The following is a 15,403-nucleotide window of genomic DNA, read 5'->3' as shown; positions in this document are numbered from 1 at the left end:
AATGTTAAATATAAAATGGAGATTACTTTGGCAACCTCACTATCTTTTGCTAAATAGAGGCCATCTCCTAGACCTTGAGTGCTGCCCGGAATAATGTCATGGGTTCAAGGCCTTGTGATTAGCTAGTACTCAGTCCACAGTTATTCATTATATTGACAAACATATTATTCAGGAAAATCCAAAATGGAAACTGACTGATGAATGTATAGAACTTGAAGAACATATAGGCTATTCTTATTGCCTTGACGAGATAAGATGTTGCAGGGTCTTGCTTCAGCAAACCATCATGAGTTGTCCTTCTGTAGACCAAGTCTGCCCTGTGGTCTAACAAAAACCCTGTCCACAATAGAGCTTCAGTCATTACTCTTCTTCTGCCATCATCACAGGACTTTATATTTTTTTAAACATCTTTATTGGAGTACAATTGCTTTACAATGGTATGTTAGTTTCTGCTTTATAACAAAGTGAATCAGTTATTCGTATATATATGTTCCCATATCTCTTCCCTCTTGCGTCTTGCTCCCTCCCACCTGCCCTATCCCACCCCTCTAGGTGGTCACAAAGCACTGAGCTGATCTCCCTGTGCTATGCGGCTGCTTCCCACTAGCTATCTATTTTACGTTTGGTAGTGTATATATGTCCATGCCACTCTCTCACTTTGTCACAGCTTACCCTTCCCCCTCCCCATATCCTCAAGTCCATTCTCTAGTAGGTCTGTGTCTTTATTCCTGTCTTACCCCTAGGTTCTTCATGACCTTTTTTTTTCTTAGATTCCATATATATGTGTTAGCATACAGTATTTGTTTTTCTCTTTCTGACTTACTTCACTCTGTATGACAGACTCTAGGTCCACATGACTTTAAAAGAAATGTTGGAAGACCAGTTGTTTGGGTTGTATTGTTTTAATGGTAACTTCCTCAAAGCATATCATCACATATTTCCTTCTGTCCATATCACTTTCAAGTGTACCTGTTATGCCTAAGTGAATCCAGCCTGTAGCAAGGGTTCTCCAGCTTGTGAATACTGTATTCGGCATGTATGCTCCCTCGAGAGAACAGACTGTGCTTGAAAGCGGCTCTCAAGGTTTACCTTACCATTTCTTGCTTTGTGACATGAAAACATAATAGGATAAGCATTCCATATCTATATTACTATAGTGAATGATTTTTGTGTGCACTGAGATTTCTCTTTTAATACGGTCAAAGTAATTTTAATAAGAATTTCAATATACTGTCTGAATTCTTTCATATTTTGAATATAGCTATCCTTACGGTTAAAGAAAAACATAGACTATCTGATTTACCTTCTCCTTTTACATAGCATACTATACTTGAAGGTTCTGAAAAAGGTATAACATAAGAAGTGAGTATGTTTTCAGCCCTAGACTTTCAGAGATTTTTAAGAATTCTCACTAAGATGGCTCAAGATGGCTCCCCATTCCACTTTTCATTGAATACAATTACCACAGCTTTGAAAGCTCATCTGAGGATTGATCTAAAGCTGTGTCATCAGATTTTTCTCTTTAAATCAACTCTTTTAATTTTCAGTATTGTGTGATGACTTCAGGTTTCAAGTGTTCTGTCGTCAGTCAGTAGAGAACTCTCTCTCCCTCTTCAAAGAAAGAGAATACTTTACCCATTAGATATTTTAAAACTTCAGGCTGCAGCTTTCAAAGATTTCTGAGTATATGAAGGAGCTTAGGTATGGGAAAAATACAGAAACTTGGGGGTAATTTGCAGAGAAGTTTTAATTTCCACAGTCCTTCCTCTCAATTGTCCAGAATTCTAATCAGACTTTAAGGCAATTTGAGTTGACAAAAGAGAGTTATTTATTGATATATCACCACAGAGGTTGGATAAAGGCACCTACTGCCTTCAATTCTAGAAAGAAACCCAGAGAAAAGGTGGTTAATTTCACAATTACCTAAGCTCTTGAGCATTTGATGAAGATAGGTAGAAAGGCCTTGGGAGGTGGAGGGTCAGGGAAATCCATTGCTTAAAACAGCTCTGATTTAGAGCTTGAAAGTGGGAAGGCAAGGCTAGAAAGAAAATGAAAGAATAAAATACTCCAGACAGCACAGCAGGTGGAAAGGAGAGGAAGGAGTATTGTGATGGTAATAAGATAAAGCTCAGAGGGCTTCCCTGGTGGCACAGTGGTTAAGAATCCGCCTGCCAAGGTAGGGGACACAGGTTTGAGCCCTGGTCCAGGAAGATTCCACATGCCACGGAGCAACTAAGCCCGTGTGCCACAACTACTAAGCTTGTGCTCTAGAGCCCGCAAGACACAACTACTGAGCCCACGTGCCACAACTACTGAAGCCCATGCGCCTAGTGCCCATGCTTCACAACAAGAGAAGCCACCGCAATGAGAAGCCCATGCTCCGCAACGAAGAGTAGCCCCCACTCGCCGAGAAAAGCCTGCACACAGCAACGAAGACCCAACGCAGCCAAAAAAAAAAAAAAAAAAGATAAAGCTCAGGCTCGTCCCAAACAGAAAGAGGAAAGCTGCTCTTGTATACAGGTCTCTTCTAGCTTTGCTCTGGGTTTAGACTAATCATTTTCATGCCCAGGTACACATGTATGCACATATACACATATATGTGCACATTCATTGTTTAAATAAAAAGTCACTTTAACCCTCTGAATCTCCAGTCCTTCTCCAATAAGGACATCATGTGTTTGGGTACTAGAGAACGGAGAGGTGGATGGAGTTGGATATTATTAGAAAGTTAGACCTCATCTAAACCTAGAGGGAATTCAAATTTTACTTCCCACCATCACAATAGCATCAGGAAATGAAGCACTATAAGACAAAAGAATTAATCAATTTGTACAAACTAATGAAGTAGGCAATCCTAAGGGACTGGGAAAAAGTATCAAGCATAGTAGCAGCTACATCCAGGCAAAATGAGGTCAGAAATGCATATATGTAGGTATATACATATGTATGCATGTATGCATATGTGTATTAGGTATTTGATAATAAGATGAAACATTTTTTCTTCCTCAGAGCATCTAAGATTGTTTTTGGTTGGTGCATAGATAAATTATTTTATTTAAATAGTTATATATTTATTTATTACATATTAGAAAAAGTATATACATAACAAATTGTAGTGGGCTGAATGGTGTTCCCCCAAAAGATATGTTCATGTCCTAATCCCCAGATTAGGGGATTCTCCTGGATTATTTGGGCAGGCTCTAAATTCAATAACAAATATCCTTATAAAAGACACACAACTACAAATAGAACTACCATATGACCCAGCAATCCCACTACTGGGCATATACCCTGAGAAAACCGTAATTCAAAAAGAGTCATGTACCAAAATGTTCATTGCAGCTCTATTTACAATAGCCAGGAGATGGAAACAACCTAAGTGTCCATCATCAGATGAATGGATAAAGAAGATGTGGCACATATATACAATGGAATATTACTCAGCCATAAAAAGAAACGAAATTGAGCTATTTGTAATGAGGTGGATGGACCTAGAGTCTGTCATACAGAGTGAAGTAAGTCAGAAAGTGAAAGACGAATACCATATGCTAAAACATATTTGTGGAATTTAAGGAAAAAAATTGTCATGAAGAACCTAGGGGTAAGATAGGAATAAAGACACAGACCTACTAGAGAATGGACTTGAGGATATGGGGAGGGGGAAGGGTAAGCTGTGACAAAGTGAGACAGTGGCATGGACATATATACACTACCAAACGTAAAATAGATAGCTAGTGGGAAGCAGCCGCATAGCACAGGGAGATCAGCTCAGTGCTTTGTGACCACCTAGAGGGGTGGGATAGGGAGGGTGGGAGGGAGCAAGACGCAAGAGGGAAGAGATATGGGAACATATGTATATGTATAACTGATTCACTTTGTTATAAAGCAGAAACTAACACACCATTGTAAAGCAATTGTACTCCAATAAAGATGTAAAAAAAAAAAAAAGACACACAGAGGAGACACACATAGAAACTCAGATAAGAAATCAATATGAAGAAGCATGCAGACATTGGAGTGCTGAGGCCACAAGTCAAAGAACATCTGCATCCACCAGAAGGTGTAAAAGGCAAGGAACGGATTCTTCCCTAGAGCCTTGGGATGGTTTGAGGCACTCAAAACACCTTGATTTTGAACCTCTGGCCTCTAGAACTGTAAATTTCTGTTGTTTTTAGCCACCCAATTTGCAGTAATTTGTTGTGGCAGCCCTAGGAAACTAATACCCCACATCAAACCCAAAATTCTCCAGACTGCTTAGGACAAAACTAATATAGGTATGTATTTATTTTTACTGATCTAATTTTTTAAGTAAGTAAATAATATTGATGATAAGGATATGGCAGAAATTGTGAAAGTGGTACACAAGTAACTGAAGTTTGGGAGACAAAGAATATCACTGTGTAGATGAGATATTTACATGAAGCTCTTGACAATTAGAAAACAAGTAATAAGCAGAGCCACATGAGTGACTGATACAGATAATTTAGCATTCCAGGAGTTCAGGGCACTAGAGATTAGTGAGAGTTGGGGTTATCAATGAAAGTTTTTTATGGAAGAGATGAAATTAGAATTTGGGTCCTACAGAAAGTGTGGGATTTGGTAAATTAAACAGGCTGAATGAAACACATTCCAGAAAGAAAGAATGGTATGGGAAAATGTGTCACTGACAACCATTGAGAAATGAATGACCCATTTATGTAATATTATAGAAACATTGTTAATTTTCCTGGGTATATTAGTATTGATGTAATTATGTAGGAGAATGTCATTATTTGTAAGTGATACATGATGAATTATTTAGGCTTGAAGTTTCTTGATGCAAGTTACTTTCAAAGGTAATAAGTGAGAAAGAGAGAGAGAGAGGGAGAGAATCACAGAGAGAGAGGCAGAGAAAGAGAGAGAATATATTCAACTATGTGAAAATATGTGCCAAAATGTTAACAATATTAAGTTGGAGGGGGGAAGATATGTATGATACAATATGAACCTTAAATATGCTCATACATTTTTTCCAAGAAATCCTACTTCTGGGAAATAATCAGAAACCATAAACAAAGGGCAGGTGACAAGCAAGTACTCATTCATTATATGGTATGGTGATGTAGGAATTCAAAGAAGTGAGAGCAGGATGTGTGTACTGAGCTAGACATCCACCCACCAATCCTACCTCATGACATAAACAAATCATGTAATGAACCAAACTAGGAGGCTTCTGCCCACTAAGATGTTGCCAGCATTGTACTGTTATAGAACACAAGCTCTGGGCCTGGGACATGGTTAGTGTTTTCTGGTCATGTACCACAAGTACCCTAGCTTTACTAAAAACAAGATATCTTGGAAATGGCAAGAAACAAACAAAACAAAAAATGCTTAGATTATCTACTATCCAGAATTTTCTATACATTGCACTAATTTCAAAGTGACCTCAAATTTTGGAACCTTACTCTACTTAACACATGGAAAAACATTTTTCGAATTGTATTTAGGTGTACTGAGATTTCAAAATGAGATAGCTATGCATGCTTGACAACATTTCACTGAATTTTTTTATTACAAGTTTAATCGATTTTTATCTAACACTTATACTCAGCTTCCTCTTAGTATTTACTACAACAAAGCACCAGCAACCAGCAGAAGTTTTGCAATAATTAGCAACTTATGACGTGCTAATAGTTCCTAAATGGCAACAGCTACAAGTAAGGTAAATAAGACATTGCATTGGATTTAATGTCATTAAAACAGTATAAGGGCATCTCATCCATATGCACATGTAACAAACAAATTCAATTGTACACCAAAGGCAAAGCATTTAATGATTAAAAACATTTTTTTTCTAAAATATGACCCCTAAATGTCAGCCAGATACTTTATCTGGTGACTTAAGTAAAGAAACAGATCAGTACTGGATACACAAAACTGTATGCTCAATTTTACAGGCAATTTAAGGGATTTTCAAGGATAATTTTGACTGTGTTTGGTTTTCACTTATGCAATAACATTAGAACTCAACCCTGAGCAAGATGGGACTTCAACATCTAACACAGAGTGCTTAGCTGTAAAAACCAGGTAATCTGTTTTGAATCCTTGTTCGGGAATGCCCAAGGTCACAACTTTCTTATCTGTAAAATGGGAACATTAAGAATACGTATCTGTGATGGTTAATTTTATGTGTCAACTTGGCTGGGCCAGGTGCCCAGATATTTGGTCAAACATTATTCTGAATGTTTCTGTGAAGAAGTTTTTTTGGGTGAGATTAACGTTTAAATCATTGAATTTTGAATAAAGCAGATTACCCTCCATAATGTGGGTTGGCCTCATCCAATCACTTGAAGGCTTCAATAAACAAAGACTGATCTCCAAGGAAGAACAAATTCTTCCAACAGTCTGCCTTTGGACTAGAACTGTAAAACTTCTATGGCTCTCCAGCTCGGCAGCCTACCCCATCAGATTTTGGATACACTAGGATTCCATAATCATGTGAGCCCAATTTCTTAAAATCTTTCTCTCTCTGGGGTGTAGAGAAAAGGGAACCCTCCTACATTGTTGGTGGGAGTGTAAACTGATGCAGTCACTATGGAAAACAGTATGGAGGTTCCTCAAAAAAACTAAAAATAGAGTTGCCATATGATCCTGCAATCCCACTCCTGGGCATATATCTGGGACATAGAGAACAGACTTGTGGTTGCTAAGGGGGAGAGGGTGGGGGAGGGATGGATTGGGAGTTTGGGATTAGCAGATGGAAACTTTTATATATAGAAGGAATAAACAACAAAGACTGTATAGCACAGGGAACTATATTCAGTATCCTGTGATAAACCATAATGGAAAAGAATATGAAAAAGAATGTATATATATATATATATATATATGTATGTATAACTGAATCACTTCGCTGTACAGTAGAAATTAATACAGCATTGTAAATCAACTATACTTCAATAAAATAAATATTTAAACATTCTTTATAGATAGGTAGATAGATATATTTGGATAGATCTATAGATATAGATATATTTTTATTTTATATGTAAAGATATATATTTATATAATATATATATTAATTATATATATAGACAGATATAGATACAGTAGATAGATATAGATAGATACATATTTTATGTATTTCTATAGATAGAGAGAAATTGAGAAATACACATTCTGGTGGTTCTGTTTATCTGGAGATCCCTAACACACTATCCAACAGTTATTGTGAGGATTAAATAAGACATTGCATTTAGTCTTCAGAGTGCCCCAAATATGAACTAGTGCTAGATAAATGACTGCTGTTGTCTATGAAGTGTCTAATCTTGTCCCTATAGCCTTGATCCCAAAGGCTATGCTTCTTTTACGCCAGATTTACTCCCTATTTGAACCAGAAACCCAGGCATCCAGGTACCTCCTGGAAACCTCCCTTCATTCACCCCTTCTCAGCTCCCAACATGTTGTTAGAAAGAAAAATGAGCTTCAGCTCTATGACAATTACCAGATACTCAACACTATTATGGCTCAATATTAGTATCTCATTTTCTTGATAACTGACCTGTTTGAATATATGCTTTGAGCCACCTTCTGAATTAAGTTGGACCTCCAAGTTGTTTATGAGTTGATCCATATCTGGAAAAGAATCAAGGGAAAGATAATTTAAAAATAAAATCTAACCCACTATACGCATACAGTATGCCATTTACGCCTGGTTACTCCTGTTTGTATTCTATGAACATTATTTTTCAGGACTTACTAGATACTGAGAAGTCAGTATTTGGACAACACTCTAATTTACATATTCTACTCACCAAGATAGCTCTGACTGGTCCCCAGCAATACTAGCTGCCTACTCCCCTCACATCCTGTATGCACGTGAATCTGTTTCTTCCAACCTGTCCAACTAGTACTACCTTCACAGGAATATCATCATAGCTACATAGTTTCCAGAATCCTCCCCTTCCTGGCCTAGTTCTCATTCTAAAGAGTTCCATGCTCCTGTGTGGATATTTACCCTAATGAACTTGCTTACACATCAGCGCCGAATCTCTCTAAAGAAGCATTTTATCTTCCTACTTCTCTTAAACATACAAGCCAAGTGGGGTTAATATAAGCAATTTTTAATTTCCTTTTTAGATACTTTTTCCTCTTTTTTATTTTGTTTTTATTTTCTGTTTTTTAGTGTTTTTTTAATTGAAGTATAGTTCATTTACAATGTCATGTTAGTTTCAGGTGTACAGCATAGTGATTCAGTTCTCTCTCTCTCTCTCTATCCATATATATATATATATATATATATATATATATATATATAGTCAACTAAAACAATACTCACAACCTAAAAGTTGAGAGTTACGCTTTATTTGGCAGGAAATTTTAGAACTTCAAGCCCAGGAGGCAGCATCTCAAGTAACCCTGAGAGAACTGCTCTGAGGAGGTGAGGGAGGAGCTAGGATATATAGGAGCTTTGCAACAAAGGGCAGGTAGTTGGAACATCAAAAGATTACTGTTAATTAAAGAAAACCAGAAATCCCAAGTTAAGGAAATGATTGTGATGGCATAGAGCAGTTGAATGAAGCCACCAAGTGTTTACTTTTTCCTCTTATGAAAGTAAACACTTGGTGGCTTCATTCAGCTGCCCTACACCATCACGATCATTTCCATCATTAGTACCTACCAGCACCTCTTCAACCAGATTTCCTTTGATTTATCTACATTCATCAGAGACGAAAACATTGGGTAAGAAAGATGAATTCATAGCTTGCTTTTGACTTAATTGGTCAGATTTCAGATTACACTGTCTCCAAGTCAATTACAATTAGTTTCCTCATTTATGACTTGGTTGCATTTCAAAAGACAGTCCATAAATCAGTTAATTGTTTTGGATGTCAACTACATTTACCCATAGAAATGTTCATTTTACAGGTCACTTCACAATATCCTTTTTAAGACCTAATGCAGTTAAAATACAGCAAATGAACAACCTGCAAGGATACAAATTATAATACAGTCACACAAAAAAGTAAAAGATAAACTTATAAATAACTCCTTTATTTATTAACTGTCAGGAATTGAGGAAACCAGTTCTAATGAGATAGGCAATAACACACAATGAATCTGCTATTGAGATTATGAGGAAAATTTCTGAGCCACAATCAAAGAATTTGGAGAATTCTGACACTCTAAAATATCTCCAATTTTATCTCAAAACACAATTTCTTTTCTTCAATCTAAGTATATGAGTAGAACTGCTCACATATACATTCATCATTCACTAAATATTTATGCATATTACTATGTGTCAGAGTTTATACTAGGCACATTGTTATCAGTTTTAGATCTGGGTCAACCAGACATGGAGAGTCAGCAAGTATAGCAGAGAGCACTGACCCGGGAGTTAGATGCCCAGGAATTATATCTTATAATCTTTGTCAAGGCATTTTTTTCTAAGCCTCAACTTAAAATTAAAAGATTTAAAATTGTTCTCTGCAGAGTCCTAAGGCTTCTATGAAGCCTTTTTAGGGGTAGGGGTTGGGGTTAATGAAGGAAGAAGCATAGTAAGGCATAAGCACACTAGAAGTCAGATGCAGAAAACTCTAATTTCCATTAGACTGTAAGCTCTTTGAAGTCAGAGATTTTCATCTTTGATTGTTTTTTCAGTGATGTATTTCAAGGGCTTAGAATAGTGTCTTGCACATGGTAGGTGTTCAATACATTTCTGAAAGTTTTTGATGAATGACAGAAAAGGAAAATGAAGTGTGTTTTCTCAAGTACAGGAGTTGGACAAGAGTGGGAAAGAATAAAAGAAAATTAGAGAGGTTATGTATGAGAGATGTTTGAAGTGTAATTAACTGTGAAGTATGAGATGCCAGAGAGGGCAGCCTTTTCTGATTTTAAGAAGGAGGGGAGGGGACTTCCCTGGTGGTGGTTCAGTGGTTAACTTGGTTAACTTGGTGGTTCCAATGCAGGGGACGTGGGTTCAACTAAGCCTTGTTATTTCTAGCCAGGACAACTTACAAGAGCCCTCACTTACAAGAGCCCTCTTCTATGGGAACATATGTTTATGTATGACTGATTCACTTTGTTATAAAGCAGAAACTAACACACCATTGTAAAGCAATTATACCCCAATAAAGATGTTAAAAAAAAAAAGAGCCCTCTTCTATCTGGTCTTCCTCAATTCCTATGGATTATGAAACAACAGGGTTGAGGAAGCAGAGTGACTTTGACAAGATGTTTAGCCCCTGTGAACCTCAGTTTCTCTACCTGCGTAGAGGTAGGGGAAATGACATTGATTTCATAGGGTAAATGTGAGGATTCTATGGATTAGTACATGTAAACTCACTTAAAATAGTTCTTGGCATATAAAAAGTTTTCAATATAATTAGCTATTGTTATCATCACCACAATTATTATTGTTGATGGCCAGAATCTCTCTTTCTCTCTGGCCCAGAAGAATAGCTCCTAGGAATCAGACAAGTTGTTTATACTCAACGTGCTTACAAACCTTCTCCACCTCCTATATTTACAATCTAAATTGTTTAGCACCACTATCAACACATTCTCAGTCTCAGTGACTGAGGGTCAGTCACCTTTGACCCTTCTCTCTCCATCTCCAGCCAATTGGTTATCAGCAGCATAAATTCTACTTCAGAAATATCTCTTAAACCTAGACCTTCAACTTGCAGCCACTTCCCCTTCTAGTCCATATATCACATTGCCTAGGGTCATATCCTGGTTCTGCAACTTCTTAACAATAAGACTTTGGGCAAGTTTTCCTTTGTTCCCTTAACTGTAAAATGGGAATAATAATAGTACCAGCTCATAGGATTTATCAATTTAATATGTGTTCAAATGTTTAAAACAGTACCTGGCACACAGGCATTGTCTGTTTCCCTTACCATAAGGTGAGCCCCACAATAGTTACCTCGTCTTGTTCTTCTCTGTATCCCTTTCTTTTAGCAGAGTACTTCCTCTATACAATGTGCTAATGTCCAGTGAATGAATGATCATGGGAATAAGAGTGGTTATTTAATGGCAAAATATTATAATATAAAATAATATTATTTAATAGCAATAATCAAGGAGTCTGAAAAATACTTTTTGTCCCACCCATATCACAAATATTTTAGTCAAATTGCACAAGGAGGATAGCTGACAATCAGGAATGTCTCAGCCATTTCTGGTTAACGTACTCTCCATAGAACAGCCAAATGGAATAGCCATTAGATAACCCAGGATAACACTTTAAATGTTGGTAAAAAATGAGTAAAGGGAAAGCTATCAGGAAGGTGTATAAGCTTCTCTTTTTTTAAAAAAAAAGTTTACTTTAATATTTTGCCAGACAAAATGTAAAACAGAAGGAAATTAGGGCTTACAGAACAGTTAAAGAAAGTTCAGGGATTTTTTTAAAGGGCTTTATAAACCTTTCGCTTTTCTCTAGAGTTGGAGTTGCTATTCTAAGTGTCTGAGACTAGACAGCTGCTCAGAAACTGTGAGATAATTGGTCAGGAAATACCCAAACGGGGTTAGGGTATGTCCTGGGCCACTGAGATGTGAATCACACAGGCAGGAGAGCTTCAGAAATGCAAGTTACCTACTTAAGATAATAACCATTATTCTGCTTGAATTGGCTTTTCAAGCCTTTGTGTCTAGAAGCTGGACTTTCTTGGACTTTCCTGGCAGTCTAGTGGTTAAGCCTCCGTGCTTCCATTGCAGGGCGGTGGTGGTGGTGGGGCCACGGGGTTCAATCCCTGGTTGGGGAACTAAGATCCCACATGCCGAGTGGCACTGCCAAAAAAACCCAGAAAAGGTCTAGAAGCTGGACTTTTTGGTCCTTCTTCTAAGGAAGGGAGTACTGGAGGAGGAAATAAAGGAGGCGAGAGCGAGGAGGACTGAGCCCTATCCACAGCAGGTCAACATCTCATATATGTAGAACCTCACAAACGATGCTTCAGGGACCATGACCATAGAAATTTCATAAGATTATACTACCTTTGTCATGTTCGAAGTTTATTTTGTTACCCACTGTTTTCCACAGTGATCTGCTTGTTTTATGAAAGTGAACAGTGCCTCCAAGGGACAGGAGCAGGTGACTGACTAGTAAGAACACATCCCACTCTTTGGCCAGCACTGAGGAGGAAAAAAGTGTCTAGGGATGAAGTGAGAAGTTAAGCCTATAAGGAGGGAAGCAGAGCAGAGTGACTGGAGCCTACAACTATCAATACAAAAGAAAACAAAGCTTTGGGAATCCTGACACTGACCTATGAAGGTACCTAGTACTTAACAAGACAGAGCATGTTGACAATACAAATAATAATCCCTCATGTGCATCTACATAGCTTTACAATAGGGAAATGGACAGCTTTCATATATCATTCCCATTTTACAGATAATGAATTTGGAGGACCAAGGTCACATATTTTAGCAGTGATGGAGTCAGAACCGGAACTCTTATCCTCTAACTCAAATTACAGTGCTCCCAAAATACTTTCTAATATCCCAAATCTGGTGAGCACCTTATTTCTAGAAAACTGCTTGCTAAAAGAAAAACAAGTTTAAGGACAACAAGTCAATTATTTTGGAAGATCTTGAGAAATCATGCACTTTCAGCCTCTGACCCATAAGAAATTCTGGAATTGCTTGAAAAATGAAAATCAATGTTTTAGGGTTTTGAGATTATAGGTATTTTTTTTTATTTTTAATTTTTATTTATTTATTTTTATTTTTTGGTATGCGGGCCTCTCACTGTCATGGCCTCTCCCATTGCGGAGCATAGGCTCCAGACGCGCAGGCTCAGCAGCCATGGCTCTCAGGCCTAGCGGCTCCGCGGCATGCGGGATCTTCCCGGACCGGGGCACGAACCCGTGTCCCCTGCATCAGCAGGCGAACTCTCAACCACTGTGCCACCAGGGAAGTCCCAGGTATTTTTAAAATAGTATTTCTTATGTCTTTTATATTAGAAAAAGGTAACTAAAGGACAACTAGATACACATATATTTTCAGACAGTTTAATTATATAACTTCCAGGGGAATAGAGAGTTTTACAATGGGTCTCTGGGAAAACCTTCAAGATTGAGGCTACTCTGAGCATGACATTAACAATAGAACGGTGATAAAAGAACAATAATTACCAACAGTCACTGAGTACTTACTATGTGCTAGGTACAGTGCGGCTAAAAGAACAAATACTTATATTAGCTGATTTAATCCTCATAATTCTAGGAATGGGCACATTATTTCCCCATTTTTAAAATGAGGAAACTGAGACAGAGAGATGAGGTAGCTTATCCCCAAATCACCCAGCTAGTAAATGGTAGAACTGAGATATGAACCTCAGCAGTCTAGAGCTATAATGAAGCTATAATGCTCCATGACCTGGGTGCCAGTGAGATCTCCCAACCTCTGCTTGAAGATTACATAATGGGGGGGGTAAATGGTTGCTAGAAAAATAAATACTTAATAAAAGGGGACTGCAAGATCCTCCATTTTCTCTCATTTCTTCCAAACAGGGTCATACCTATCACCATAGGAACGACTGGACAACCCAAACTCAAAGAATCTCCACTTGTGGCATCTCAGCAGGTAGTTCACTATGAGTTTTCTATTCAAGAGACTCAACATACACAAAATATGGAGGGTGTCTGAGGTACTTAGTCCAAAGTATAGGAATCACCACCAGAGCAGGTACTCAGAAGTGGCTCCAAGACAAGAAATGCCTGCAGCTTGTTTTCTCAGCTTTCCTGAGCGAGATTTCAGTAGGGGCAACTGAAATGTTTTAAAAAAACAACAACATGAATTTAAGAGGAAATAACATATTACCACAAAAAAACTGAAGACTGACAGCACATACCACGTGAAAGAAAGAAACAGTATTGCATCATTACTACAATAGCCCGCTAAGCTTGAAGCAGTGAAGTAATGTGAGGTAATAAAAAGATAAGGTGATAAGAAACACCAGAAAAGAGCTGTATGACTTTGGGCAAGCCATTTGACTTTTCCATGCCTCAGTTTTCTCATCTGCAAAATAGAGATATATCAGCTTGGCCCTACCCCTCAGAGGGTTGTTATGAAGACCATCGTGATAACACATATAAAATTTCTTTATAAGGTGTAAATGTGAAATCTCCATATAAGTTTTTAGGAATACTTTTGTCAGAAAATCCAAAACTAAAGTACATAAAAATATGTACAATACATACAGTCACATTTTAAAGATCCAAACCACTCACAATAACAATACCTAATCTTATGAATTTTTATATGTTTATCTCCATTCTCACATGAGTTCATGATCTACAGGATCACCTGCAAGCCTTCCAGTGCTTTCAGCCACTTTCATTCCCCCCAGATGCTGATGTTAAGCTCCACTTTCTTTTCCACAGAGAAACCCAAATATGCATGAAAGAAAAATCACCCTGGAATGTGCTAGAGATTAAAATTCTTGATTCTGGAAAAGAAGAAATCTAAAGGGAATTATTATAAATGTCTAAAACTAGTGGATTTGAGGTTCAATGAACTCCAGGCCTGAGTTTTAGTTCTAGTTTAATTACCAAATTGTTGAATAACTTTGGACAAGTCCCATCACTTAATACAGACAGTAGAAATAATTCTTGCTCACAAGGTCACTGTGAACCTCACAGGATCATTGAGAGGATCAACTGAAAGAACAGATTTAAAAGTATTGTATAAATTAACCTCAGATTTCTAGAACTAGTTCCGTTGTCTTCCATCAAACAGGTAAATTTATTTTTTAAAAATAATCTTACATGCAAGAAACTGATAGAACTTATGTTAAAAGTGCTATAGTTAAAGAAAGCAGCATGAACAATGGGAAAATCTTTTACCTAGGAGCTGGAGACCTGGGTTCTAGTTCACTGTTATCTAGGAATGTCATTTTGAGTAAACTACTTAGCCCTTTTCAGATCTCTTCCATAATACTCTATGATATATGACAGAGGACATCTATGAAAGAGCTATAGTTTTCCAAGTTTCTGCTTAATCTGTGAAGCTGATATCAAGAAAGACAATTAATTTCTCCACAAACCATTAGGCAAAATTGAGTTCACTCCTACAGCATTAAAAAAAAAACTTTTTATTTTGTATGATCACAAATGTGGACAAAAGTAAAGATGAATCCCATGTACCTGTTCCCACCTATTCCCAGTTTCAGTGATTTTCAGCTCATGGAAAATCTTGTTTCATTTGTACTCCCAACTCACTCCTCCACCTCAATGGCTACTTTTAGGCAAATCCCAGATATCATTTCATTCCCATGGCATTTCCAAAGGGACATATTTAATTTTCACAATCTCTGTGAGGTAGGTACTACTGTTGATTCCATTATGCACATGAATAAATACAGACTCAGAAAAATTAAGTAATCTCAAGGTCACATAGCTGGTAAATTACTGGGATTTGA

General features: G+C 37.4%; 1 protein-coding gene across 1 annotated transcript in view; it reads right to left on the bottom strand.

Annotated features, from left to right (window-relative positions):
• The window catches only part of KLF8 (KLF transcription factor 8), a gene marked incomplete at its 3' end in the record, with an annotated part of 326,081 nt that overhangs the window by 39,072 nt on the left and 271,606 nt on the right, over nucleotides 1–15,403 (bottom strand). The window contains exon 2 of the mRNA XM_079910703.1: nucleotides 7,541–7,614. Coding sequence (XP_079766829.1) covers nucleotides 7,541–7,614 — 74 coding nt within the window. The remainder of the gene's footprint in view (nucleotides 1–7,540; nucleotides 7,615–15,403) is intronic.

This window comes from Stenella coeruleoalba (assembly GCF_951394435.1).
Source record: "Stenella coeruleoalba genome assembly, chromosome: X".
NCBI classification, from domain to species: Eukaryota; Metazoa; Chordata; class Mammalia; order Artiodactyla; family Delphinidae; genus Stenella; species Stenella coeruleoalba.
This window is presented reverse-complemented; position numbering and strand designations above follow the sequence as displayed.